The sequence below is a fragment of the Tachysurus vachellii genome, chromosome 26, assembly GCF_030014155.1.
Source record: "Tachysurus vachellii isolate PV-2020 chromosome 26, HZAU_Pvac_v1, whole genome shotgun sequence".
Taxonomy (NCBI): Eukaryota; Metazoa; Chordata; class Actinopteri; order Siluriformes; family Bagridae; genus Tachysurus; species Tachysurus vachellii.
Genome location: NC_083485.1, coordinates 6,441,768 through 6,469,644, shown reverse-complemented (window position 1 = coordinate 6,469,644; position 27,877 = coordinate 6,441,768). Strand labels below are relative to the sequence as shown.

Sequence of the window (27,877 nt, the reverse complement as noted above, 5' to 3'; positions counted from 1 at the left end):
TTGTATTATGAAGCTGCTGACATGTAATTAAGAGCTGGTCAGGAGAAGCAAACCTTTCTCTGGAACATTTGACAGCTCATTAATGCAGAGGAACCTGCTGTGATTTAGCTGTGCGTGAGTGGAACATCCCTCCATGCAATTGGCTCCATAACAGCGAGGGAATTCAGGGGACCTCAGGAATCGCACATAGAGTGTGCCAATCTCAACAGAGCTGCCACACATGTTGCCTGGCAACAGGAGCGTGTTGGTATATTGTGTTGCTCTAACATGTAGGTTGTGTGTATGAGAGAGAGAGAGAGGGAGAAACAGAAAGAGAGGGAGAGAGTGTGTGTGTGTCCACTCAATGTTTACATAAGTAAGTTTACAGTCATATCAGCATCATTGTGCATGACAAATGACATTATGCATAAGCAGTAATTTATTAGGCCATTCACTGAGCTCAGGATGCAGAGTGAGTCGTTTTTGATCTTCTTGTGAAATGTGTGCGCTTACCTTGTAAAATGTAACGCAGCATTCATGAAGCCGGTAAAACTGGTGTTTCTGAACCTGCTGCAAGGGAGTTGTTTTATCACAGGAATGCAAACTGTCTTGTCCCTGGGAAATTTACTTCCGTGTGTGTGTGTGTGAGTGTGAGAATGATTTTATATCTTGCTGAGAACCAGATATCTCCACAAGGATGAAAATAATAGGTTCATTTATTTTATAATAGGTGTTTGTGTGCCTGTTTACTTAAGTGATGTTAAAAAATAACTTCAGGACACAGAATACACTAGCTAAAGTTAATCTTGATTGTCTTGTATGAAGAGAGAGGCTAGAGAAAATAAATGACTGAGAAAGAAAGAAGAAAGAGGGATTAATGAAGGGATTGAGTAAAAGGAGGTCTTTTTAAATGGTCTTGTTCCAAATCAGCTCCCACAGTTTGGAGATAAAGGGAGCAGTTGCCATGGTAACACAAGTGTAAAAGGGAAAGTATCTGATGGACTGTGCAGGGGTGGTTCATCCTGTGCCACACACACACACACACACACACACACAAACACACACACACACACACACACACACACACACACACACACACACACACACACACACACACACACACACACACACACACACACACACACACACACACACACACACACACACACGACGCTCCCACACATCTAAGCAAAGCCCTTAAGAATACACACCCCATCTAATACTCCTTTCAGATGACAGGGCTCCTGTCTGCCCCAAATACGTGAGATATGTAACGTTTGCGATTGGTTGAGAAGAACACAGGCTCAAGAAGGTCAACACTCCTTTAACAATCAAGAGGAAAAAACTCATGTTTTATTTCACCATAAATTTCACATTGTGAAAAAAATGACTTGTACAAAATAATGTTAACCGCCGTGGTTTGACAGAGCGACAACTCAATACCATAACACACTAGGACATACAGAACAGAATAGTACAGTACAGTACAGTACAGCCCAACATTGACAGTGTTGACAGACAAAGGCAGACAATGATTAAGAGTTTTATGCCACGTGCAAGCCTGTGACTCGGCTCTTGATCTTCCATTCGGGGGAATAGAAGAGGAGAGAGGAAAAACAAAAACACTTGACAGCTACCAGTTCAAATGGTGTGTGTTGATGGGGGACAGGAGAGGGAAGGGTGGGGGGGTGGGGGTTGTTGACCATTGCTTGGGAAACGCTACTTGAGACGAGGCAAAAATGAGCTATCTGATTGGCTGGAGGTCTGTGTGTGCGGTGTACTGGAAAAAAAAACAGAGCGGGCTTCTGTTCAAAGCATAGACATGGGAGCTTCAAAGGCAGCAGGGTAAAGCAGCACTTCAGTGAAAAAGAGGAGTAGGTGGGAAGGAAGAAGGTCTGGGAAGGAATGTGAAGCTTGACCTCTCTCTTTCTTTTTTTGCTATCTCACAATCCATTGTGAAGGAAACCAAATTCAAACAGTTCTCCCCTATTGGTTTGATAGCGATCAAGAAAGCTAGCTTGACAAAGAAAGAAAGCATACAAAAGATTTCACTTAAATGTACCCTCTTCATGCCGCAAAACCGTAGTACGACTTTCCGCTGAGACGATATCCTGTGGTACTTACTGTACGTACAAGCATGACCTTCGGAATGTAGCATCATTGCTGTGAGTATATATAGCATTATTCACCAAACATAGCAAGATTTAGAAATGTTATGAAAAAAAACAAAAAACCTTCATAACATTTAGGACTGGTGGTACAGTAAACCCTGAGGAAAGGCAAATTTACAGGCCAATGCCACTCTCAATATCTGTGCTAAAGTCATCTAACAGCAGTCCGAGGACCATTTCAATGTATTAAGACTTTCGAATAGAAAAAAGAAAAAGAAAAAAAAAAAAAAAAAAAAAAAAAAGAGCGTCTATTCAGAGGGTGTTAATAATAAAAATATTTAGTACCTGTCAGTGTGCTCAGGGGCAACAGTGACAGTTCCAGCTGTTCTTGGAGCAGCTGCTGAGGTCACGTTTCTCGCTCCCGTGCCACTGATTTCCTAATCAGCCATATCAAATTAGACTGAGACCAAGTTTGAAAGTGTCAGTTAAAGGCAGAGGCTTCCAATAAACATAGTAGTTCAGTGGGTTCAAATTATTGCAGATTGAAATTTGATTTTTTTTTTTTTGTAAATATGTGTAGGTTTAATTACAAAAAAAAAACAGCAATTTATGTTCTTGAGCAGGTTTTGATTCTTGCACAAACTATAACTTGCTAGCATTTTCATAGTATAGTTCTTAAGCCATAACAAGAACTTTTTTTTTGGCACTATATCACAGTTTGAATCCTTAACCCCCAGCCCTTCCCCCCATGGCTTCCCAAAGCAACTGCTCCATTGTATCCTGGGTAATCTGATCCTACAGCTTCATTCCTCCCATTCTTATCCAGGTTGATGACCTAAGACCCCAAGCCTGCCTTTACAGGTCAAGTCAAACTTAGAGGTCCAGGATTCTCTGACCACTTTACAAATTCAGCTGCGGCTACGGCATGACGCAGACGTGTGCAAAAGAGCAGTTCTTATGGAACACAGAGCGGTATGAGCCATGCGTAGCACGAAAACACCAAATTCTGTACAGCTGGAGATTATATATATATATATATATATATATATATATATATATATATACATATATAGATAGATATATAGATAGATAGATAGATATATAGATAGATAGATAGATAGATAGATAGATAGATAGATAGATATATATATATATAGATATATATATAGATAGATAGATAGATAGATAGATAGACGGATATGTATGCAAGCATTTTTTAAATCCATAAATACAAAACTTATACACAGGTCAAATTAACAACTGGAAAAAAACTCATAAATTAAGACTACGAATAGACCGTTTAGTTTTCAGTTCAGGTTGTTCGTTTGTTGCCATGGAGACATTACCTCTCCTGCAGACAGAATGACTCTCACCTTTTTTTTTCTCTCTCTCTCTCTCTGTCACTCTGTCTCTCTCTCTTTCCATCATTCTGCCTTTCACATTTATATTGAGGCCGTATGTGTGATAACAGGAACACTCAGCACAAAGTTAAGCAGCCTAACTTTATACCAAAAAAATCTCTTGTCTAGAAGTCTTTCGGAGGCGTTGACAAACATGACAGTCTCTCTGTTGAGACAGAAACAACAGTTGCTTCATCCATACAAGCTCTCAGTGGGCATGCTTAGGTTTATGAGTTTGTTTGTTTGTTTTTTTTTTTGGAAGAAAAATGAATAATATACTACGGTCAGCGGTATCCTTTCGCTCAGAAAAAACATGCTGGAACATGCTGATCTTTTCCACATACAAACACATACACAAACATACATCTGCAGTGCGGTTCACCTCAGGATGCCTTCTCACAGCAAGTTTCACACCAGGTTGAGGTGGTTTGTTTGTCAGGAACAGACTAGAGTCAGACATGGGACACAAACAACTTGTCTGTTTCATGTGTACAGGAAAAAAATAAAAGGTAGTTTGTGGAATAAAATTTTTGGGATAAATAAGTCTCTCTTGGGTCTGTGAAACAGTCCTGAAGCAGAAAAGCAAAGCACAGTGAAATATATATATATATATATATATATATATATATATTCAGAAGGTGTCTTCATGCTTTCAGTTGGAAATTGGTCAGTTTCTCTAGCTGAAGTTCTTTTTGCCAGATGCACAGAGAAGGCATTTTAGCTACCACACCATTTTCATCCCAGAACAAAATAGTGGGTACGCGCCAACACAGACATGACAGCGAAACATGCCGGGCGCTAACTGTCCTTTTTATATTAGCAGTCGGTTCATTTGGTTGTCAAAGCTCCACAAAAACGACTTGACAGTGAAACGTTTAAAACAAAAGCAAAACTCGCTGCAGGATATCTTCGATGTTACCATTGAGTTTTTGATGGAAGACGAAGTTGTCGTCGTCGTCTTTTGATGAGATTGCACAGAAAGCAGGAAATCGTCACAGCTGGAATCCAGTACGTCGCACAGGAATTCTGTAAAGAAAGCAGACAACACAGAAGCATTTAAATCATTTCATTTTCAAGTTGCTATTCCTATTAAGGCATGAAATCTGTCCGTCCCGACAGAACAGATTGCATTTCTGCTTAATGGCCTCAAACAATGAAGAGCAGGAATTTTCCTCAAAACATTTTGATTGCTCAAGTACTGCAGGGAAAAAAATAAATGAATAACACGTCTCAAAGATAAAGTCCAGATGCTCTCATTCCCTAGACTGGCCATTTGTTCCCCTACTTTTCCTGTCATCCTCAAATGAAAACAGTTGGAGAAAGACAGGTTATGTGCTAGCACCTGTTTGAACGTTGTGCAAGGGCAGTTAAAAAAAATGGTCATGTGACCTCTAACACCTAGAAAATTCTAGCTCTCTGCAGACAAAGAGCCTTAATAAAGCCACTACAAGAACAGTGGTGGAAACTAAACTACACTATGCACACGACGCATAAAGAGCTTCTGATATTTTAAAATGACTTTTAAGAATTTTCTTTGTGTGCTGCTGTTAATTAAGATGTTTTAAACTCCTTAAACACCACCACCATGCTTTTACTGAAGTGAATTATTACTGCAGATAGCAGTGTGTTTTGTACTCTTTTCTTCACAGTGAAGGGGGAAGTTAAAAGGTGCTAACTGGAAGCTCTACGCCATTAAGTTTTGAGAAGCGCAAAAACAATGGCAATAAAAACAATAATATCAAGTAAGCACCAAATTAGTCAATGATTGCTTCTTTTGTTAACTGACTGCTTATCCTTGTTGATTTTTTCTTGATTATTTCCTAGTCATTAGTACATTTAAAGTCCAACCATACACAGAACTACTTGTCTCGTTGACCTGAGGTCGGACCTCTCTTTTTCCTGCCTCACTGGTAGACATTATTAAATAATCATATGCTTTTTTTAATTTTCCCTTTTAAAGTATCATTCCCCCTGTATGTCACCAATGTCCGTTTGGTATAAGTAGTCAGATTTCAGACCACGAGTTCATCCAAATGGTAGGGAGATTGCGGAACTGTGAACGGACAAAGACCCAGCTGTGTAGATGGAGGATTTTCTAACACAACTCACGCACATCTCAGATGATTATACCATATATGAGGGAAGTGGTAGCTCAATGGTTAAGAGGCTGGACTACTGAGGTTGTGAGAAGGTTGAGAATTTAAATCTATGTACAAACAAGCTGCCACTGCTAGTCTTTAACCCTCAACTGCTCAGCTGACGTAAATTAAGTCTCTCTGGAAAAAGGGTATCTGCCAAATGCTTTAAATTTATCTATGAACATTATTTACTGCTTTATAATGATTGCTCAGCTGTCGTTTAGTTTGATAAATTGCTTTATTTTATTGCCAACCTGCTGTTATGGGTAAGAACAGGATTAACCAATCAGGATTAAGCGTTTTTCACGTTCTGTTCTACTAGCAATCAAGTGACACTCCGATTGTAGGCATATCGATCGACGTGATCGCCAGTAAACTAATATGGTGGTGGAATATGCTGCCAAACCTAACTTTAGTGATTATAATAAAGCAGTATCACCATTTTGTTGGAATTCGCATTGAACAATTCTATATCTCCTATTTACTTTAAAAATATTTCTCATGATGTAACATTTCATTTTGTTATTATTATTCCCATCATTTCTCATACACCTTTTTCATATCCTGTTCAGTTTATTATCACTGTCACAGGTGTTGCAGGTATTAGCTGTGTTTGAGATCGCATTTCGCAGAAACCTTCAGCGTTGCAGCACAAATCCTTATAAACAGTTATTATGCAGGTGAAAGTAAGCTTTCGTAGTATTAGGTTTAGTAATTAAGCTCTTCCGTTGTGTCTGGCTGTCTTCACTTCAGATACAGGACTGCAATAATACACTTCCTCCAACCAATCGAACCAAAACATTCACACTACAATGGGTTCAGGATTAGGAACCTACACCAGTATAATTCATTTCTCATTTTATTATATATACTTTTATCATTTAAAGGTTTTTCCCTCCTTTTCTTAATCACCATGATGACTGCAAGAGCCTGAGAATATTTAAAAAAAAAAAAAAAAAAAAAAACCTTCGTATCCATCAGTTTCTTCACCCACTCATTATCCAATGCTGCTTTCCCAAGGATTGTACCGGAAACAAAGCATTCCCTCAAGCACGAGCCCTGCTTTAAGACAGCATGGGGCGACTTTGTGTCAATGGAATGGGGCTGGGACTAATGACGGCCGTTCTCCTCCTATACCCTCGGGTGCATGCCTTGCATACGTTGGCTTTTTTTTAAAATGCAAACTCATATGCAATTTATGGCCCAATTAACCAGGTATTTTCAGTTTTAAAATCCCTCAAAGGAATCTGCATGATAATGAGCTGCACATTATGCGAGCTAAAACCTATGCAGTCATCAGCAGTTTCACAGCAACATCCAACACTGTGGACACATGAACAGGGAAGCCAGTAGTGTTAAACTCCGTATTAAACTTAAAATATCACTAATCTAAAATATCACTCACTAATAAGTTCAGAAACTGCGAATATGAAGAAAGGGTACAACGAGTACCAGTGGGAGGGAAGACCGGAGAATGTACCTGATCCATGGCAAAAAGCACATCTCGAATTGATAGGATGCAAATATACACTGCAGAATTTTATATAGAAATGCCAAATCTTCCATTTTAGCAGCAAAAAAATAAAAATAAAATCATCAATTGGAATGCTAGTTTTAGCAAACATGTGAACATACTGTAGCATAAGTGCTGCTATAGTTAACCATCATCCTATAAAGTCCAATAATTATTTTTTCTTCTCTGGCAGGACAGGGACCCATAAGAAGGAACAACAAAGACAGCTGACTGGTTCATGAACTCAACTTTCACAGCATGGGGTGTCTTATACATACGCCGTGAGAACTAGACCAAACACCTAAAGGAAATACAAGATGTACGGAAGATGCGAGTGTCTTTGTGTGGGTGTGTGACATTAACCAGTATATACTGCTTTTTTGGAGCAGGAAAGGCAAAAAAACATTTGTAGACATCTTCCTGTCATCAGCTAAGGGGAAGAAAAAACTAAGATTGTAAGCACAGGAAACGGCAAAGAAGATGGTTTGTTTACTCATCCTTTTCTAGTCCTCCCCCTCTCAACTCATCCTCCTATCCTCCCATCTCACTCTCTTTTTCTTTCTCTCCATCTCTCCTCCCACTCTTTTGGCCAGTGGTGAAACACTTTTATTGTTGAGGGGTTGGGGGCAGCTGCTAAGAACACTCCATGGTAATTGAAATGCATAGGAATGTCCCCATGAAGCAACGAAAGGACCTCCACTTTGAAATGAACTGCCCTGTCGAGGTGGGCGGCATTCCAGTTACAGATCCACACTAACCGACCGGGTCACAGTGTAATGACGAATTGAAGGCTCGACATCAGGGGGTCAGGAATAAAATAAACACACTTGGAGGTCTCACGCCTTCCTCTCCCCTCCCTGTTTTTTTTTTTTTTTTAGATTTCACTCACACCTACTCGATTTCTTCCCTGTTATCAAGCCAGTGTGTAGGGGTTTAATAAGTGTTTGTTTTGTCTACTGGACTGCAACTCCCTAAACATTCAAATCTGCTTCAGCATATGACTCATCATCATTGTTACAGCCAGATGAGCCGTGTGGGGGAAAATACAAATGCAGAGACACAATACAAATTAAAAATGCTCTTTCTGTTCTTTTTGTTATGTCAGTATGGTTTAATTGTCTGAATAACTAAGCTCTTCTGCTTTTATCTGTCTTCATGCGCATGTGTTTCGGTTCCAGTCCATATGCTACCGTGCTCAGACACTGTGGAAGTGAAACTCATCCAGAATATTTCGTCTCATCTTGCTTGCTTTTTTTTTTTCTTTCTACTGCAGATGAACCCCACACTTTCAGCTCAAGCAATGCAGAACATGCACTACCTTGGTTCCTTTTTATGGATGTTCTTGTACTTCCCTCTTGTCCCATTGCCTTTGTTTAGAATTAATGTCCAATATCTCTTTCTCTAAATCAGATGCATCACTGCATTACAACTCCTACCAGCATGCTGTGTATTAACAAATTGATAAGGAAGTTCTAAGTATCTGTTTCTGTTGTCTTTATCTATTCTCGCCAGCACTTCCCTTCTCTCAACACCCTCTGACAAATTTGCCCCTCAGGGACAATAAAACTATTCTATTCTGTTTCAATTACCTTTGGTGCTATGCCCCATGTTGCAAAGTCATAATTTGTCCAAGCATCACTGGGGACATCTACCAAACACACACACAGATTTTATTTACCCTGAACTGAACTAAATTCTCAACACATAAGAAAAATGACTGAAAAACATATGCTGCAAGCTTTTTTTTGTCTGCCGCTCCATAACGCGAGCATTCAAGCAGCGAGTTCAAGCATACAACATTGTCGCGTGTGTTTTCTTAAATCATATATGTGCAATCCTAACATCTAACTGACCCGTGGACACTAACTATAGTGTGTAGCATCCTCTAAAGAACGAACCCCAGTAAATTATAGCTATACTAGATACGTAGCTATGCTATCATCTCCTTAAACATCTGGATGCTTGGATCTGGATCCTCTATACTCATAGGTAGAGGTAGAATTTCCAAAAATAAAGTACCTCAAGTAACAATTTACTCCAATTTGAAACACAGCCTAAGAGCTATGAAAAATACTGTAAGTAATCAGGTTAAAATAACCAGAAAGATAAACAACATTTATTATTAGGAGCAATCTACACCACATCTTTTTCATCTCATTTTAAATCAGCGACAGTAGATTAATAGGAATTCTTAAATTTTTCCACATGATTGGATGTTTCAAGATTTTCTCTTTCCATTAATAAAAACACTGTTATTGTAACTTGTACCTTTCCAGACATGAATCTTTACTGATGTTTGTAGCAAACCTACCTTAAAGACGAAAAGGGGCATGCAGTTGTCAGGCTGGGAGGTGTTTCCAGGTGCTAACGAAGGCAGTGGGGATCAAGGAGTAGGGTACAGTGGTTATGCTGTTCCAGGCATCCAGTGTGGGATCATAGCAGTCTAGCGTTTTGCAGCGTTGTGTTCCAAAATAGCCACCAACTACGTACAGTTTGTTCCCGGAGGCTACTGCCTGGCAGCTCATTCGCTTAGCTGTAACGTCGCCTACTTTAGTCCACTGGTAGGTTTCGCTGCTGAATTTGTATGCCGAGCAGGCTGAGAACTCAGTGTCGCCCCCCATGACAAAGATCTGGCTGCCCAAAACAGCAGCAGCTGTGTAGCGCCAAGGCTGTGGACAAGATGCTGGGACAGTCCAGTGGTTTTCCACTGGGTCATAACACTGTACCTTTGGTAGTTTATCATGGGTTACACTTGTTCCTCCAAAAGCAAATAACTTGAGCTTAACGCTGACTACTGCTGCATTGCTGACACCCTCGCGCAGAGGTGCGACCATGCTCCACTTGTTGGCAACTGGGTCAAACTGCTCCACCTGCTTTAACGAGACAGATGGTGAGGCTGGAAGACAACCAGTTGCAGCAGTATGACCTCCGACCACATACAGGCAGTGGCGCAGTTCGGCTGAACCATGCCCAAATCGAGCTATTAGCATGGGAGCTGCTTTTGACCACTCTTCATGTAAGGTATCGTACACCCAAACATCCTTGGACACACCATTCTCTGAGCCCCGACCCCCTGTCACATAGACTTTACAGCCAATAGCGCAAGCACTGAACTCCTTTCGAGGACTGGGAATGTCTGCCTTTGGGATGATTTCTTTGGCCTTCTGGTCCACTAAATACAGCTTGTCGCACATAAAGGTAGGACCACCTAAAAGAAAAAGGGCATGGCTTGTCTTGCGTGGCCTGGCACAAGGACTGTTGACCACGCCGTCATTCTGCAGTATACGCAACTTGCAGCGGATTGCTTCATCCACTAGCTCTTTGCTTTTGACTTGTGAGTTGATAAGCTCCTCTGTGGAGACGTTCTCCATGAGGAAGATGGCGGGTAAGAGAGCCAGGCGTACAGTCCGCAAAAGCTCGGGTAAGTGGCAATGTCGCCGTTCCAAGTCATAGTTCACCCAGTTCAATGCAGATTCATAAACCAACCGCTCATCCTCCGTCTCCAGCTCTTCGTGCGAGAGCAACTGGACTATCATGTCCTTGGGCAGTTGCAGGAATTCTTCTGTCTTGCAGATAGCTGGGAAATTACTAAGACACATGCTCCAGGAAAGCTGAGACAGCTGGGTGCAGTGGTGGGCATCAGACAAAAGCAGCATGCCAAGACAGTTGGATGGGTAGAGGTTCTTCTCCAGAAACTCAGCACAGGCATCACGAATGTCCTGGAACTCTAGCATGTCACCTGCCTCCAGCAAAGACTCCGCATTCTCTTCGTTGATGACTACCCGGGATGAGTAAGCGTAGTCCAAGAGCAGTTCTAACACCTGGTTCACACAGAGCAACATTAATGTTAGACTATACAGAAAAAAGCTACATGTCTAAGACTTGCATAATCTTTAACTGTTCCTTAGTTATCTGTGTATCAACAATAACAAATCACTGGAAGTAATGCTAAAATCTGGAACTGTTTGTTTTTTTTTGCAGTACCTCTGGATGTATGGAGTCTCTAAAGTCCACCTCCTTGGCTTGGCTCTCTCTTAACCCGCCACTGAACATTGCCTCAAAGTACCGGCTGCAGGCAGCCAGCACAGCGCGATGGCATGGGAAAGAGCGGCTGCCTGCGTGTAGCAAAACGTCTGTGAAGAGCCTTTGCTTCCGCAACACATTCAGGTGCATCAAGACACTGTCGGCATATGAGGACTTGTGGAAAAGGTAGATGTTCATAGAGCCAGTGCTGGCTCGTGACTTGCGGTTCTCATGGACACAGACAGACATTTTCATTGAATCCTAGAAGACAGAAACAACAGCTGCAGTCAGAACACATGACTTCTCAATACAGAAAGAATTGTTCCTTAATGAACAAGGAAGGTAGTATTTGTTAAATGGATGTACAACTCCGAACAGAACAGGGATCACAGTAAACAAATAAAACAAAGGCGCTTTATTCATCAAGCTTGATTTTTCTTGTAGTGTAGCAAATGAGTCTAGGTTTGTAGATTAGACTACTTATTAAAAGAATTAGTCACATATGGTTACATTTGTCAAGAAGCTTTTATTGGCATTTCAACCATATGCAGCTGACGCAGTACGCAGTGAAATGAAACAATTCATTAAATGATCAACATCAGAAAAATCAGATTAGGAAAAGACTACAGAACATGATGTCATTCTGCGAACTACTCTCATACACACACACAGACACACACACGCACAAAAACACTGGATAACACTAATTCTCTGATGTCTAGGCCCCTGGAATGTGAGCCAGTTTAATCATTGCCAGGTGTTCAAAGGCAGACGCAAAGAGAAAAAGGGAAAGAGGACAGAATTTTTTAAAAGTAAACACTGCATCACAAAGTATAAGGGGGAAAAAGGCATTGGGTGTAAAGTCAACAATAAGTGTGTCAGTGTCACCAGCTGCCATCTGGTTGCAAGTAGAATGCACGTTCAAATTCAATCTGTCGTCATTTCTATGTAACTGATATGGATCCCTAGGTCCCTGCCGGCTGTCATCGTCCCTCCGGGGTGGATGTAATTGTGTTTCTGTCAGTGCTGTACACAAGCCAAATGTAGCTCTTAACCGCTTTACTTCGGTGCCATACAACCAAAGTTAGTACATGCCACCTGATGCTGTCTGATAATGCAATTAAATAGGTTGACGCTGCAAAGGAATATGAATTATTCTGGCCTTTAAAACAGCCTTTTATTAGGGCACATATAGGCTAGTACAATAAATACAAGAATATCTTATAATAGAAGAGTGTGTGTGTGTGTGTGTGTGTGTGTGTGTGTGTGTGTGTGTGTGTGTGTGTGTGTGTGTGTGTGTGTGTGTGTGTGTGTGTGTGTGTGTGTGTGTGTGTGTGTGTGAAATGGGAATTAAGTGCATTTGGGGATGTTGTAGCCTAGTGGTTAAGGTGTTACTGACCAGAAGGTAATAAGTTCGAATCCCAGGGCCCCTGAGCAAGGCCCTTAACCCTCAGTTGTATAAATTGTGAGTTACTCTGGATAAAGGTGTCTGCTAAATGCTGTAAGTGTTTTCAATAAAATGCACGTTGCATGGCATGTAGAATTCAGTCGCTCAGTAAAAATGAGTGAAATTAAAACAGAAGTAAACACACACACACAAACACACACATACACATACACATACACACACATACATACATACATACATACATACATACATACATACATACATACATACCTCTTTGTGACAAAGCAGGAGTTCAATTCTGTCCGTTTTCCGTTTCAGTCCTCGTGCATTCCAACCCGTACAGAACCACGATGCGGTCGCTCTTTAATCCTCGTGCGCCAGTATTCAGTCTAGCACGTGCACTATGTAATAAGCGGTAGAGTACAGTGAGGGTCCGGAATCGCTCGAGATATAGTTTTCGCTCTGGTCTCGCGCTTATGACGAGCTCGTGCTGCTGAACACTTTCTGCTGTCTCCGAGCGCGTGGAAGTGTGTGTGTGTGTGTGTGTGAGCGCACGGCAGAAGGGGTGTGTTTTAATCTACACTGGTAGGCGGGGCTGGGGGGGGGGGGGGGGTGGGGGGGAGAAAAGAGAGAGAGAGAGAGAGATCTATCTATTCTACAATATAAATTGCCGGAAAGAAAGTTTACAAAAATATTAGTCTCAACTAAAATATATGTTGTACTTTCAAAAACCTTTTTTTCTTTTTATTTATTTTTGTTTAGTTTGCTATTAAAGACAGGTGTATTTGACTGAAAGGGCACAAGTTCAAACCCCATGAGTTCAAATTCCTTCCCAAATTCAATGCTCATATAAACATTAAATATTAAATAAGTGAAATAATTGTTATTTTGGAAGAAGACATTTCTGATCTGTGATTGAAAGCATCTATCTATCTATCTATCTATCTATCTATCTATCTATCTATCTATCTATCTATCTATCTATCTATCTATCTATCTGTGTCCCAATAGAGCATCAAAAGGAAGGTTTTCATAAAATGACATCTAATATCCAACATGATACTGCCTTCAGTTTCTATATAAAATACACATCTTTTAGAAAGTATTGCAAGTAGAAGTAGACCCCCATCATTCAACTTATTTATTCGCACATGACCTGAGTGTAGTATTCAGTGACAAGTAGCTGAATTCTGAGAGATGTTTTGTGTAGGTTTCAATAGTGTATAGTTATGGAATAAGGCTACTGTAATAATTAGAGTAGAATACAGTAATCTGTCTGAAGATATAAAAAGGAAGTTTGAGGAATGTTTTTTTTGTTGTTGTTTTTTTTCTCAATGACAAAATTTTGTCTACACAAGCAGACCTTGAAGACTATTGCATTAACTCTTGTTCTAGCATGACTGGCTAGGAGAAATTGGCTAGCAGGCCTAAGCTATGTCTTTCTGTCAAGAATGTTGTATTTCTTTATATTTTATTTTGACACTTTTCTATCAGTCTGTTTTTCTGTTCAGCATGCCGACTCGTCGGAGGAGACACAACAGGAGATTCACAGAATACAGAAAAAGCAGAAACGCAACTCCATTATCTGTTTTTCACTCTGTGTGTGTGTGTGTGTGTGTGTTGTTATGTTTATGCATAATAGTTTGTACTCTTATGTGTATATATTATTAATAGTATGTAATATCACAGTTTTTAGTCAGTAAATTTAGTAATATCTCCAATTACTCTCAGTTTTTGCATCCTGGTTTCTTCTTTTTTTTATTTCACTGTTTAGAGAACTGCAAATTGGTCTCATGAGACTTCTGTTCATTTGGCATGAAGAGGTATTAGATTTTCCCAAAGACTCTCCAGGGCACCGTTTTCTTCACATTGAGCTAATATCAAATGTTTACTTTGCATATCATTTGTTGTTATGAACGATGAGGATCAACTGATGACTAATGAGATGATGACATGATATCCAAAGCACAATAAATTGACAGCTAATAAATTTACTCTGTGTGAACTAAATGAATAATGTTCATTCAGATTGGTTGATCCAGCTTCTGTCTATTATAGTATATAATAAAGTACAGAAAGGTCCAATACTCCTTTGACTAGCTGTATTCCTTTTCCTAAGCAAACTTGCAAGAGTGTAAGAGAAGGGAACATTCAGAACAGGGTCATACAATCCTTATAGAGCCAGAATCATTCCAATATTACACAAACAATGGAACCAAGCATGTACTTAATCACCTGGATTCAGGTTGCGTTTTGGTTGCAGCTTAGTGTTGACTCCTCTTATTTAAAGTGTAACAGCGCCATCTTCTGGATATAATGTAAAACGTTTGTGAATTCGTTTCAATTCACTTTTAAGAGGAACAAATCTTGGGAGAAACCAGACTCCAAAGGGAAACCATCTTCATCTGGGAGACCACAGAGACTGTGATTATAAATAATGTCTTTTCTACAGCTGTATATAGTCAAGAATTGTGTAACCAGCTCTTTCTCTTTCTCTGTCTCTCTATCTGTTGAGCTGTACAAGCCACTCACCTGATCCATCCTGATGCCCTGTTACCACGTAAGACGGCACGTAACCCATGAGACTGCTGTGGATAGAACCATTTGGAGACTATCATGCCATCTTTGACCTGCCAGTCTGTTGGTCAGCTTTGTGCTCGGGTGTTCATAATTTGAACATTTGAAGGCTTCAGCAGGAAGGAATTAGTGTTAAGTCTGTAATAAATTCATTAATGACGTTGACGCTGTAGAAAGGACATTATTTACATTTACATTATTTCAAGTCATGTCAAGTCAAGTCAAGTCAATGGGGGCACGGTGGCTTAGTGGTTAGTACATTCGCCTCACACCTCCAGGGTTGGGGGTTCGATTCCCGCCTCCGAGTTTGCATGTTCTCCCCGTGCCTCCGGGTACTCCGGTTTCCTCCCCCGGTCCAAAGACATGCATGGTAGGTTGATTGGCATCTCTGGAAAATTGTCCGTAGTGTGATTGCATGAGTGAATGAGAGTGTGTGTGTGCCCTGTGACGGGTTGGCACTCTGTCCAGGGTGTATCCTGCCTTGATGCCCGATGACGCCTGAGATAGGTACAGGCTCCCCGTGGCCCGAGGTAGTTTAGATAAGTGGTAGAAAATGAATGAATGAATGAATATTCCCACAGTTTATATGGCTTTGTGCATGGCTCCATAGTTAAGCAGACAACATTCCAGACCTGAATATAATCGGCCTCTTCACATGAGGATGCAGTCTATTATTATTATTATTATTATTATCAGTGTTATTATTATCAGAATCAGTTGCCAATCTATGTGCTTTGACAAATGAATCACTTATAATAATAATAATAATAATAACAATAATATAAAATATTATTGTTATTATTATTATTATTATTATTATTATTATTATTATTATTATTATTATTATTATTATCAGAATCAGAATCAGGTTTATTGGCCAAGTGTGTTGACACACAAGGAATTTGGTTCCAGCTGTTTGTGACTCTCAAAAGTACAGACATAAAAACACTATACTATACAAGACAAGATAATACAGACTATACAAGACAAGGCAGATGTGATGCAATAGACAGTATGAGTATTAAATATGAATACAGAATATATGACTGATTGGTCAAAGAAGTAGAGGAGGGAGGAGAGTGCACAGACAGAGAGAGAAGAGGAAAGATAAGAGTGTACGACTGAGAATAGGAACTCTGAATGTTGGTACTATGACAGGGAAAGGTAGAGAGCTGGCTGATATGATGGAGAGAAGGAAGGTGGATATACTGTGTATACAGGAGACCAAGTGGAAGGGTAGCAAGGCTCGTAGTATAGGAGCAGGATTCAAGCTGTTTTATTATGGTGTGGATAGTAAGAGAAATGGGGTAGGTGTGGTCCTGAAGGAGGAGTTCGTGAGGAATGTTCTGGAGGTGAAAAGAGTGTCAGACAGGGTGATGAGTCTGAAGTTAGAGATTGAAGGGGTGATGTTGAATGTTGTTAGTGGTTATGCCCCGCAGGTAGGTTGTGAGTTAAAGGAGAAAGAGAGATTCTGGTGTGAATTCGATGAGGTGATTGAGAGTATTCCCAAGGGTGAGAGAGTGGTGATAGGAGCGGATTTTAATGGACATGTTGGTGAGGGGAACACAGGTGATGAGGAGGTGATGGGCAAGTTTGGAGTTAAGGAAAGGAACCTTGAAGGACAGATGGTAGTAGATTTTGCTAAGAGGATGGACTTGGCTGTGGTTAACACTTATTTTCAGAAGAGGGAGGAACATAGAGTGACTTACAAGAGTGGAGGTAGGAGAACACAGGTAGACTACATCCTTGTAGAAGAGGCAATCTGAAAGAGATTAGTGACTGTAAAGTGGTAGTGAGAGAGAGTGTAGCCAGACAGCATAGGATGGTGGTGTGTAGGATGACTCTGATGGTCTGTAAGAGGAAGAGGTCAAAGATAGAGAAGAAAACTAAGTGGTGGAAGCTGAAAAAGGAGGAATGTTGAGAGGAATTTAGACAGAAGTTGAGGCAGGCTCTGGGTGGTCAGGTAGCGCTACCGGATGACTGGGAAACTACAGCAGAAGTGATCAGGGAGACAGGGAGAAAGGTGCTGGGTGTGTCATCTGGAAGGAGGAAAGAAGATAAGGAGACTTGGTGGTGGAATGAGGAAGTTCAGGATAGTATACTGAGGAAGAGATTAGCCAAGAAGAAGTGGGATATGGACAGGACTGAAGAGAATAGACAGGAATACAAGGAGTTACAGCGCAGAGTGAACCTAGTTGTACACTAGGTTAGACACTAGAGAAGGAGAGAAGGACTTGTACAGGTTAGCTAGACAGAGGGATCGAGATGGGAAGGATGTGCAGCAAGTTAGAATTATTAAGGATAGAGATGGAAGGGTGCTCACAAGTGAGGAGAGTGTACAGAGGAGATGGAAGGAATACTTTGAGGAGCTGATGGAAAATCAGAGGGAAAAAAGAGTAGAAGGGGTGAACTCTGTGGAACAGGAAGTAGATAAGATTAGAAAGGATGAAGTCAGGAAGGCTTTGAAGAGGATGAAAAGTGGAAAGGCAATTGGTCCTGACGACATCCCGGTAGAGGTCTGGAAGCGTCTAGGAGAGGCAGCGGTGGAATTTTTAACTAGTTTGTTCAACAGGGTTTTAGAAAGTGAGAGGATGCCTGAGGAATGGAGAAGGAGTGTGTTTGTGCTGATCTTTAAGAATAAGGGTGACGTGCAGAGTTGCAGCAACTATAGGGGGATAAAGTTGATGAGCCATACAATGAAGTTGTGGGAAAGAGTAGTGGAAGCTAGGTTAAGGAAGGTGGTGGAAATTTGTGAGCAGCAGTGTGGCTTCATGCCCAGAAAGAGCACAACAGATGCAATTTTTGCTCTGAGAATGTTGATGGAGAAGTATAGGGATTGTCAGAGGGAGTTGCACTGTATGTTTGTAGACTTAGAGAAAGCGTATGACAGGGTGCCAAGAGAAGAGCTGTGGTACTGTATGAGGAAGTCAGGAGTAGCAGAGAAGTATGTCAGAGTGGTGCAGGACATGTATGAGAGGAGCAGGACAGTGGTGAGGTGTGCTGTAGGTCAGACAGAGGAGTTTACAGTGGAGGTGGGACTGCATCAGGGATCGGCTCTGAGCCCCTTCCTGTTTGCTATAGTGATGGACCAGTTTTCAGAGGAGGTCAGACAGGAGTCTCCTTGGACGATGATATTTGCAGATGACATTGTGATCTGTAGTGAGAGCAGGGAGCAGGTGGAGGAAAACCTGGAGAGGTGGAGGTTTGCGCTGGAGAGAAGAGGAATGAAAGTCAGTCGTAGTAAGACTGAGTACATGTGTGTGAATGAAAGGGAGGGAAGTGGAACAGTAAGGTTACAGGGTGAAGAGGTGAAGAAGGTACAGGAGTTTAAGTACTTGGGGTCAACAGTCCAGAGTAATGGAGAGAGTGGGAAAGAAGTAAAGAAGCGAGTGCAGGCAGGTTGGAGTGGGTGGAGAAAGGTGTCAGGAGTTCTGTGTGATAGGAAAATATCAGCAAGAATCAAGGGGAAGGTGTACAGAACAGTGGTGAGACCGGCCATGCTGAAAAATTGGACAGGATTAGGAATGAGTACATCAGAGGGACAGCCCATGTTGGACGTTTGGGGGACAAAGTTAGGGAGGCAAGATTAAGATGGTTTGGACATGTTCAGAGGAGGGAGAGTGAGTATATTGGTAGGAGAATGTTGGACATGGAGCTGCCAGGCAGGAGGCAAAGAGGAAGGCCAAAGAGGAGGAATATGGATGTAATTAATGAGGATTTGAAGCTAGTGGGTGCAAGTGTTGAGGATGCAGAAGATAGGGTTAGGTGGAGAGAGATGATTCGCTGTGGCGACCCCTGAAGGGAAAAGCCGAAAGAAGAAGAAGACAGAATATATGACTGATCAGTTATGTACATAAAGTGTGGGAAGTGAAAATAATAATATCGTGCAATATTCAGCTAATTCCATATGTAGGAAATTGCAAAACAAAATAAAGAAAAGAATGAATTTATGTAGCAGTTGATAAGATCTTATGATTGAATGTATGTACCATTTCCCATCATCATCATCATCATCATCATCATCATCATTTTTAGTCTCCACAGTTTACTACATAATGCTGAAAGTGTTTTAACAAGTGACTTTTCCCGTGGAAGCTGACATCATTTAGCCCAGCTTCCATTCTTGCCCTCTCCAACATGGCGGCGAGGTTTACAGTGTTTTGCTTTGTCTCAACAATTCCCTTTTTCCTGGTCACGTGATACCGAGGATTCTGATTGGCTGTGCTTGGGCGCTATTACAAACCCCCGGTCGCGTGCTTGAAGTCATTTGACACAGCACGAGCTCACAGAGCAGAGCAGAATGCGCGCGCTAACGCTGTCAGTCTTTGCGGTGTTGTTGTTATTAGCGGTTTCCGTTTGTAACGGCCGGCTGTTTGAGGGATTTGGAGACGGATATCAGGAGACAGACGACGTCACGCTTTGGCCGCTGCCACAGAAATATCAGACGACTCCGACTGCACTGAAGCTCCTCGCGTCCAGTTTTCAGATCGTTCACGCTAAAGATTCGACCGCAGGACCGAGCTGCAGTTTGCTCCAAAATGCCTTCCGCAGGTAGCTTACAATTCTATATGTAGGTCTTTATAAACACACCTTACGACCCAATAAACAACAAGAAACGCAGGGTTTCTGGCAAACAGGAAGTACGTTTTAGCCAGATGTATTGTCATATGACCGAAAGGTCATGAGTTCGAATCCCAGGTCCACCAAAGCTGATCAAGTCCCTTAACCTTCAATTACGCTCAGTTGTATAAATTGAAATCCCACTGCTGTGGGATGTGGTAGCTCAGTGGTTAAGGTGTTCGACTACTGATTGGAAGATCACTGGCTCGAATCCCAGGTCCACCAAGTTGCCACTGCAGGGCCCCTGAGCAAGGCCCTTAACCCTCAATTGCTCAGGTGTATAAACTGAAATAATCAATGTAAGTCACTCTGGATAAGAGTGTCTGCTAAATGCTGTAAATGTAAATGTAAATGAAATAAAAATGTCACTCAGGATGAAGGTGTAAAGGTTTAAATGCTGGAAATGTTTTTGATGTAAAATAAATCATACTCTATTACAACTGTATACAAGTCATTCAAGGAAGTCTTTGAGCTTTTGTGCTGGTGTGAAACACAAAATCATGCCATTTATTCATTCATCTGTCTTTTTCTGATCCAAGGGCTGTTACAATATACTTATATAATACTGATCGTTACACATACTATACTGTAGTTTGTCTTGGTAGCAGGTGGTAGTAGAAGAGTAATGCTTTTTAATTTCAATTGTGTAGCTCATTAGGGATGTAAAAAAAAAAAATCTGTGTTCAAGTTTAATTATGTATGTATTATTACTGAGACAGTGTTTGTTGTTATAAATGAAATGCACTGATTGGGAACAGTTCCATCTTCCTTTCTTCAGCTGTCACCTGTCTGACCTCTGAACTATTGTTTTAATCCCCAGACCTGAATATTGTTTAATGGGCTAGAAGTCGTCACATGATTGGATAAGTCTCAGAGAATAGTATTTTTAACATTCACATTCTCTCTCTTTCAGATATTTTAATTACATCTTTGATTACGTCAAGAAGCACAGTGCGGACCAAGATAAAGTGTCAGATCTCGAGCTGACGGAGCTTCAGGTTTGGATCACATCCACTGATCCGGAGTGTGACGGATATCCGAGTCTAAAAACAGATGAATCCTGTGAGTTCCCGTTCTTCCTTCATGCTATTTTTACACAACATTCCATACCTTCTTTATTTCTTCTTTTCTTGTTTGAGTTACCTTCTTACAACATCCAAAAAAGAAAACCCAATAGCTTGACTCCGATGCATTACATACATAACAAATAAACACAATTGAGAATCGCAGAGGTGACTTACTGTATTTACGGTAAAGACTTTGACTTTGTGGATTTACCACATAAAAAGGAGTGAGATAACTGATGTGGTGTCTTCTGCGAGGTGATGTTAATGTACAGTAACATTTTTGGAAGGAGTCTCCGGTTTCACTGTTCCTTTAACGTGAAGTCGTGGCCTAATGGTTAGAGAGTTTGACTCCTAACCCTAAGGTTGTGGGTTCGAACCTCGGGCCGGCAATACCACGACTGGGGTGCCCTTGAGCAAGGCACCGAACCCCCCAACTGCTCCCTGGGCGCCGTAGCATACATGGCTGAACACTGCTCCAGGTGTGTGTTCACGGTGTGTGTGTGTGTTCACTGCTGTGTGTGTGCACTTTGGATGGGTTAAATGCAGAGAACGAATTCTGAGTATGGGTCACCGTACTTAGCCATATGTCACGTCACTTTTTTATGTTTTTCTGAGACCCAAGGAACGTCTTCAAGATTGAGGGCTTTGACTAATGAGAGTCTGGTTAAGCGAAGAAAGGTTTATAGCTTTGTGTGTTTGTTATAGTATGTCATGGAAGTTGCCCAAGATTAATAAATAGTGCTGGTTAATATAAATAGAGTTCTACACCTGTTTAATTATACATTTTAATATAATTTCTTGTTTGCCGTTTAGATAAGCTTTCAGTCAACCAACCCACAGCTGTCCTGAAGGCCTCAAATGTATGGGGAGCATTGAGAGGTAAGCTAATCTCTGCTACTATTTTGTCGTATTAACAAACAAATTATTTTACCATGTTATGAGATTGCGTGCTTTTAAAAGGTTGTGAGAAATAAAAGGCCATTCCTGAAATGTTTTTGATTATATGAGCATGGGGATGATTGCCCCAGCTTTATGATACATGAGATTACTGGGGCTGATGACATGAATATGGCTTTGAATTGCAATAGATACGTTTTCCTACAATAGATTAGGACTGTAATTGCTGTGATAGCTTTACATTTACAGACAGAACTCTTAACATGCAGGCAAATAGAATTCTTATTAGGCTTTATAAAATTGCCCTTTTGTGAATTTTTAAAGAAAACTTTGTGTCTCCTGTCTTGAACTTCATTTCCTATATTGATTCAGCATACAGACAGACGGAGGGCAAAATAGACTCTCATAGACACTATAGAGGCCATAGAGTGTTTGTAATGGTACATTTTCTTACACACACTGTACAAATCTCCTTTATGGATTTTATATATATTTTTTTTAAGGACTTGAGACCTTCAGCCAGCTGGTGTATGAAGATAATTATGGAGCTGTAAGTTCATTCTCCATACAGTTGATTGCACTCGATCCTAGTGTTTAGTCCAATGACGATAACCTGGAAATGGGAAATGATTGTTCACGTTTGATTTCACTTTGTACAAGGTCACGATCAATAAGACCGACGTGTCTGACTTTCCTCGCTTTGCTCATCGAGGCATCCTGCTGGATACATCTCGTCACTATCTGCCACTCAAAGTCATTCTGGCCAATTTGGTAAGCTCAAGCAGTTCAACTCTTTAAATGGTTGAATGTGATGTGTAATGTTTTATATCATCTCGTAGACCTTCACCAGAGTTATGCTACGTTCACACACAGCAGCTCAAGTTTTCTAGCTATGCAATGACGGTGTCTGTCTGTCTGTCTGTGCTGTGTCTGTCTGTCTGTCTGTTATTCTGTGTAGTTCTACTTAACATGTTCTCAGTTCCATAATATCTAGAGCACAATCCTGATTACATTACTGTTCATGTATAGTGTGCAGCAGTGCTGTTTTGGTTTATTTACATCAATGGGTGGAGTACATTTACTGGTTAAACTGGTTCTGGTGTTTTTTTTTTTTTTTGTTTTTTTTTTCTCAACTTTTCCCTTACCATGGAATAAATGGTCTGCTCCACATTGAAAGAACAATTTAAGGAACTGCTGACACTTGTGTATCTAGAAAATCACATGTCTGCCATTATGGCTCTCATGGCCACATGATCTGGGTTTTATTACACAATAAATAAACCAGACTGAAGTTTGATCTAAGCAAGAAGTCAGAATTGGTTTCTGCAGTGTCAGTGTTTGTGCTTGGCTACTGCTAGCTGTCAAAGCAGCAAAGTTCAACTTGTATAAGGATCTAAATCTACCATCAGATGTTCAAGCAACTGTCCTGAGAAATGACAAATGAGGAAAGAAAAGTTCCTCAAACCACCGGACAAGGCAAATATATAAAGACCATGAAAGAACCATGTACTGTATAAACTGCAATATAACCCGTACATCAGATTACATGAGCCGGGATCTGGATTGGAGTCTACCTGTTTAATAACTTCATGCTAGAAGAAAATTAGCCATAAATATTTGAAACTTGTCGAAGTGACAGATAAATGATCCAAACTGTCATGTCCAAACTTGAATACTTCTCAGGAAGTAATACAACTAATGAGGGTTAGTTTATGGTCAGAAACTGTAGCAAGTATTGTATCTGTAAATAACGTGCTTACTGCAAACAGGTTTGCAAATGCATGAGCTCTTATTGAAAAAGTTCCTCACAGAATGCTTTGTGTAACCAAATGCTGTCTTTGCAGGAAGCCATGGCGATGAACAAGTTTAACGTTTTCCATTGGCACATTGTGGATGATCACTCCTTTCCCTTCTTGAGTCAGACTTTCCCAGACCTCAGCCAACGTGTAAGCTGTCTCATACTGTCTTCTCCAAAAAAGTGCCGTTTTCTCTTCCTTTTTTTTTCCCCAGTTACATTTCTCTATGCAAATGTTTTTTAAATTGTTTCAGGTTGTGTTCTATAGTGGTCTGGGAAACAGACCTGTAGTTGTAAGGCACCTCAAGTTCCACAAAACCTTCACTGCATTGCACTTATCTCACATAATCTCACAATGTCTTTAGTCTTTATTTTAAGATTAAGTGCTGACTGCAGTTACCATTCGGGTTGCTTTTCACTTTCATCAGTATGTTGCAGTAGTCACGCTGAAATGCAGTCACAGCTCTAATAACTGTTGTGTAATGGAAGGTGTTGTAATTGGAGAAAAGCCTGAAAGCGTCACCATTTTTCACCTCGTTGTTTTGTCTCTTACCAGCTTAATCATGAAGCATATTTTAATTATTACTGCGACATAGCGAGTGTGTTAATATGACTAAAAGCTAAGTGGAGCCTCGATAGTTTTGCTTCATAAAACACATCAACGTATTCAACAATAATTATAATGCAGCCTCTATGAGACGGTTAACTCAAAACTTTATTAATTACTCAGGAAAGCAGGTTTAGCAGGACCTGTGTGAATGATGGGCTGGGTCACCATAATGAAGCATGATTGCTTTCTGAGGTTTTACAACAGTCGCTTTTTACGTTTCCATACTTTTACTTAAGTAGAGAAAATCGGATCAAATATTCACTAACCAAGATTAGAATCCATCCATCTTTATATATAACTAAAGCTACAATTTCTGTCTAGTTAAAAAAATTGTTCTTATTTTTTTCGGCTGCTCTCCTGGAAGTAGCGGGTAGGTGAAAACATTAATAAACAAGGCTACAGAATTTTTTTAATAACACTGGTTGGAGTAGCCTCCCTGGTCTGGTGCTCTCTTCTTCTGTGTTTCTTGTCAGTATCATTCCATAGTCTAGTTCTCTTTATTGTAGCTGCAATTAGGATAGCGTGTACTACCTGTGCGTTATGTTTTGTTTCACCAAAAGGGAGCCTATCACCCATACACACATGTGTACACACCGGCTGATGTGAAAATGGTGATCGAGTTTGCTCGTATGCGAGGGATTCGAGTCATTGCCGAGTTCGACACTCCAGGCCACACCCTGTCATGGGGGAAAGGTCAGTGAAAAGTCATGTGAGCTATATAGTGGTTGTAATCATTTTTCTGCCAGTATTATTTCTTATCATAGTCTACCAGTATTTTCTGATAACATGCTACATTCATCTTGCCATCAATTTTTACTAACTTCTCTGTGCCACTGGAGGTCACACCACCCCAAAACATAAGAGATCCACCACCATGCTTTACAGTGGGGATGGTGTACTTTTCACTGTAGGCCTTGTTGACTCCTCTCCAAAACATAGCGTTTATGGTTGTGACCTATAAAGTTCAATTTTGGTCTCATCACTCCAAATGACTCTGCTCCAGAAGCTGTGAGGCTTGTCTAGGTGCTGTCTGGTGTACTGAAGGTAGGCCTTTTTTGTGGCATGGGTGCGGTAACAGCTTTTTCATGGCAACTTGACCGTGCAGGTTATTTGTGCTATTGTGCTCATTGAAACATCACTATTTATTTCCAGAGTACCTTAGTTTCTCCCAAACCCCACCACCAGTTTCTCCCAAACCCCACCACCAGTTTCTCCCAAACCCCACCACCAGTTTTCTCCCAAATCCCACCACCAGTTTTCTCCCAAACCCCACCATGTTTCCTGAAAGCCTCCAGTGTAAATTGCAGCAAATTAAATGTCTTTTTAAAGCATTTTTCATTCACTTAAAATTGATTACAAATTTAGGAAACCAAGCTAAAATGATACTAGAAATGAATGGCTGATGTTTGTTTATTTATTTATTTGTTTGTTTGTTTGTTTGTTTGTTTGTTTGTTTGTTTATTTTTAGGTCAGTCCAAACTTTTGACTCCATGCTACTCAGGCAGCACTCCTTCAGGTACCTTTGGTCCTGTGAACCCCATCCTCAACTCCACATACGACTTTATGACCAGCTTCTTCAAAGAAATCAGCAAAGTGTTCCCTGACGCCTACATCCACCTTGGGGGAGACGAGGTCGATTTCTCCTGCTGGTGAGAACAGAAGTACAGTATAACAGTGGTGGAAAAGATGACACCTTAGTAGAAGTTAACTGGCATGGTGATGTCATTGAGTTGTACTCTCTTTTGAATGTTCAGTTCTACTGTGTTCTGTTTAATCAAACTAAATTGCGTAATTCCTGTGGAAAATGTTGCACGAAAATATTAGGCACAGAATTTATAACCTTTTGAGTTTTTAGGCAATTGTTTTGTTCCTACAACCAAAGCTGGGTGTACAGTTGAGTTTTTTTTTCTTCCTTTAGGAAATCAAACCCTGACATTCAAAAGTTTATGCAACAGCAAGGCTTTGGCCAAGACTACAGCAAACTAGAATCCTACTATATTCAAAGGTAAGAGAGCTTGTTCTCATGAAAATTCAGCATGTGAAGCCTCCAAACCAATGCCGTTAACGTGCAACTCAACTCTAACTTTAGGATCCTTGACATTGTAAAAGCCACCAATAAGGGCTACATGGTCTGGCAAGAGGTCTTTGACAATGGTGTTGTGGTAAGAGATGGCTTTTTCTTGCTCAAATCAAGAATTTGCTTAGGTAATCAAGAAAAAAAAGCAACAAAATGCCAAGCTAATGTTGTTCCTCCAAGCAAAATCACTGGGTTTCAATGTAGTTATAGACTTTGTTAGTATGTTAGAAGATGCAAGGTGGTGTCATGGGTGCAAGGCATAGTGATGTTCATGAATGGCAAAATTAAAAGGACATTTTAAATGAGCAAATTTGGCATTTTTTTTATTGCTGATGTTTAGTTTGACATTGGTTCCTCTTACTGTAGTTTTATTGAGCATATAGTGCACCACATGGGTACAGTTCTATAAAGCTCTAGCCTATGTAGGGAGCACATGTAGTGAATAGCATAACTTTATTTATTGGATTAGGGAAGCGTCAAGCTTTTAACAGGAACAATTTGTTGTGTTAAAATGCTGAAATATTGTCACAAGCCAATGCTCAAATACACAATTGACATCACTTTTTGCCCATGATCTTTCATCTGATGAAAGGAATAATTTGAAACAAAAATTACAATTATCAAGTCAGACAAAGACCAAGGATACAAAGAACAAGTAGCTTAAAGCAGGGTTTCCGCGGGGTCATAAAAAGTCATAAATTTAACAATAAGAATTTAAGGCCATAAAAAGACATAAAAACGTCCGGATTTTCCATACAAGGTTATAAAAAACATTTAGCCACGTCTTAAATTGATATGCTCGTCCATTAATTTGTTCTTCAATCAAAATGCGCTCGCGGCGGCAATGGCATTCATTTGTTTCGCCTGTTGTAGTTCTGTATGAGGAATCTGGGTGGTATCACACTGGTATCACAGCGTTCCAGAACTACAAGGTCCATGCGGCAGCATACAGACTTGTCGGAAGGACTTTCACAGAAACCCGCGCGAACTCCGAACATACTGTATCATACTGAGTCACTGCTTAGTTTAATTGAAGTCATCCTGGCTATCACAATGGGAAAATGTACCTTTAACGATCTGTGGCTCGAAGACGGTGCGTTTAGTAGCTGGCTCAAGCCCGTCGCTAACAATCGGTATCAAGCCTATTGCACTCTGTGTAAGAAGACGTTGGAGCTGTCTAGTTTAGGCATAAAAGCCTTGAAGTCGCATGCAAAGTCGGAAAAGCATATCGTTGCTGTAAAAGGCCTGCAGCGGGTGCAGGCGATCCGTCAGTTTTGTTCGGCTCCGTCACTAACGTTACCCGGTCAAGTACAGCGCGGGATTCCGTTTCTGTCGTAATTCGTGTAGGTCATAAATTCAAATCAGAATGGTCATAAAAAGGTCTTAAAAAGTCTTAAATTTGATTAAAGACTGATTAAACCCTGCAGAAACCCTGTAAAGTTTTTTTTTTTTGTGAGAAATTAATTCAGGGTTAATTATTCACTTTCAATTAAAGATTTGCTTAATAATAATTGACTTTTATTGTGTAGTGCTATCCCTTCTGCTGCTCTAGCTTGGCCTGCACTGATCTGCATTTTTGCTCGCTCAACCAATAGGCCAATGTTTTTTTTTTTTTTTTTTTTAAATGAGTTGGACTTGTTTTATAAACCATCAAATGAGTTG

General features: G+C 40.5%; 2 protein-coding genes across 3 annotated transcripts in view; one reads left to right on the top strand and one right to left on the bottom strand.

Annotated features, from left to right (window-relative positions):
- Window positions 1-3,436: 3,436 nt before the first annotated feature.
- Window positions 3,437-13,110, bottom strand: enc1 (ectodermal-neural cortex 1). Its single transcript, XM_060863241.1, has 4 exons — window positions 12,843-13,110; window positions 11,126-11,425; window positions 9,453-10,962; window positions 3,437-4,516 (listed from the first exon to the last, which is right to left on the bottom strand). The coding sequence occupies exons 2-3, from the start codon at window positions 11,417-11,419 to the stop codon at window positions 9,481-9,483; spliced, it is 1,776 nt and encodes a 591-aa protein (XP_060719224.1). The 5' UTR covers window positions 11,420-11,425; window positions 12,843-13,110; the 3' UTR covers window positions 3,437-4,516; window positions 9,453-9,480.
- A 6,302-nt stretch (window positions 13,111-19,412) lies between these two features.
- Window positions 19,413-27,877, top strand: part of hexb (hexosaminidase B (beta polypeptide)) — a 17,955-nt gene continuing 9,490 nt past the window's right edge. The window contains exons 1-10 of one of the 2 annotated variants that reach the window (XM_060863600.1): window positions 19,413-19,700; window positions 20,683-20,831; window positions 21,650-21,715; window positions 22,237-22,283; window positions 22,394-22,504; window positions 23,578-23,679; window positions 24,699-24,831; window positions 25,607-25,787; window positions 26,057-26,143; window positions 26,228-26,300. In XM_060863600.1, the coding sequence (XP_060719583.1) occupies window positions 19,450-19,700; window positions 20,683-20,831; window positions 21,650-21,715; window positions 22,237-22,283; window positions 22,394-22,504; window positions 23,578-23,679; window positions 24,699-24,831; window positions 25,607-25,787; window positions 26,057-26,143; window positions 26,228-26,300 (1,200 nt within the window). In that variant the 5' untranslated portion in view covers window positions 19,413-19,449. The remainder of the gene's footprint in view (window positions 19,701-20,682; window positions 20,832-21,649; window positions 21,716-22,236; window positions 22,284-22,393; window positions 22,505-23,577; window positions 23,680-24,698; window positions 24,832-25,606; window positions 25,788-26,056; window positions 26,144-26,227; window positions 26,301-27,877) is intronic. The other variant, XM_060863601.1, reaches the window with a different exon arrangement.

Coding starts and splice junctions, on each gene's coding strand:
- enc1 (XM_060863241.1), bottom strand. CDS start 11,419: ATGAAAATGTCTGTCTGTGTCCATGAGAACCGCAAGTCACGAGCCAGC. Junction 10,963..11,125: donor GAGACTCCATACATCCAGAG/GTACTGCAAAAA, acceptor TGTGTGAACCAG/GTGTTAGAACTGCTCTTGGA.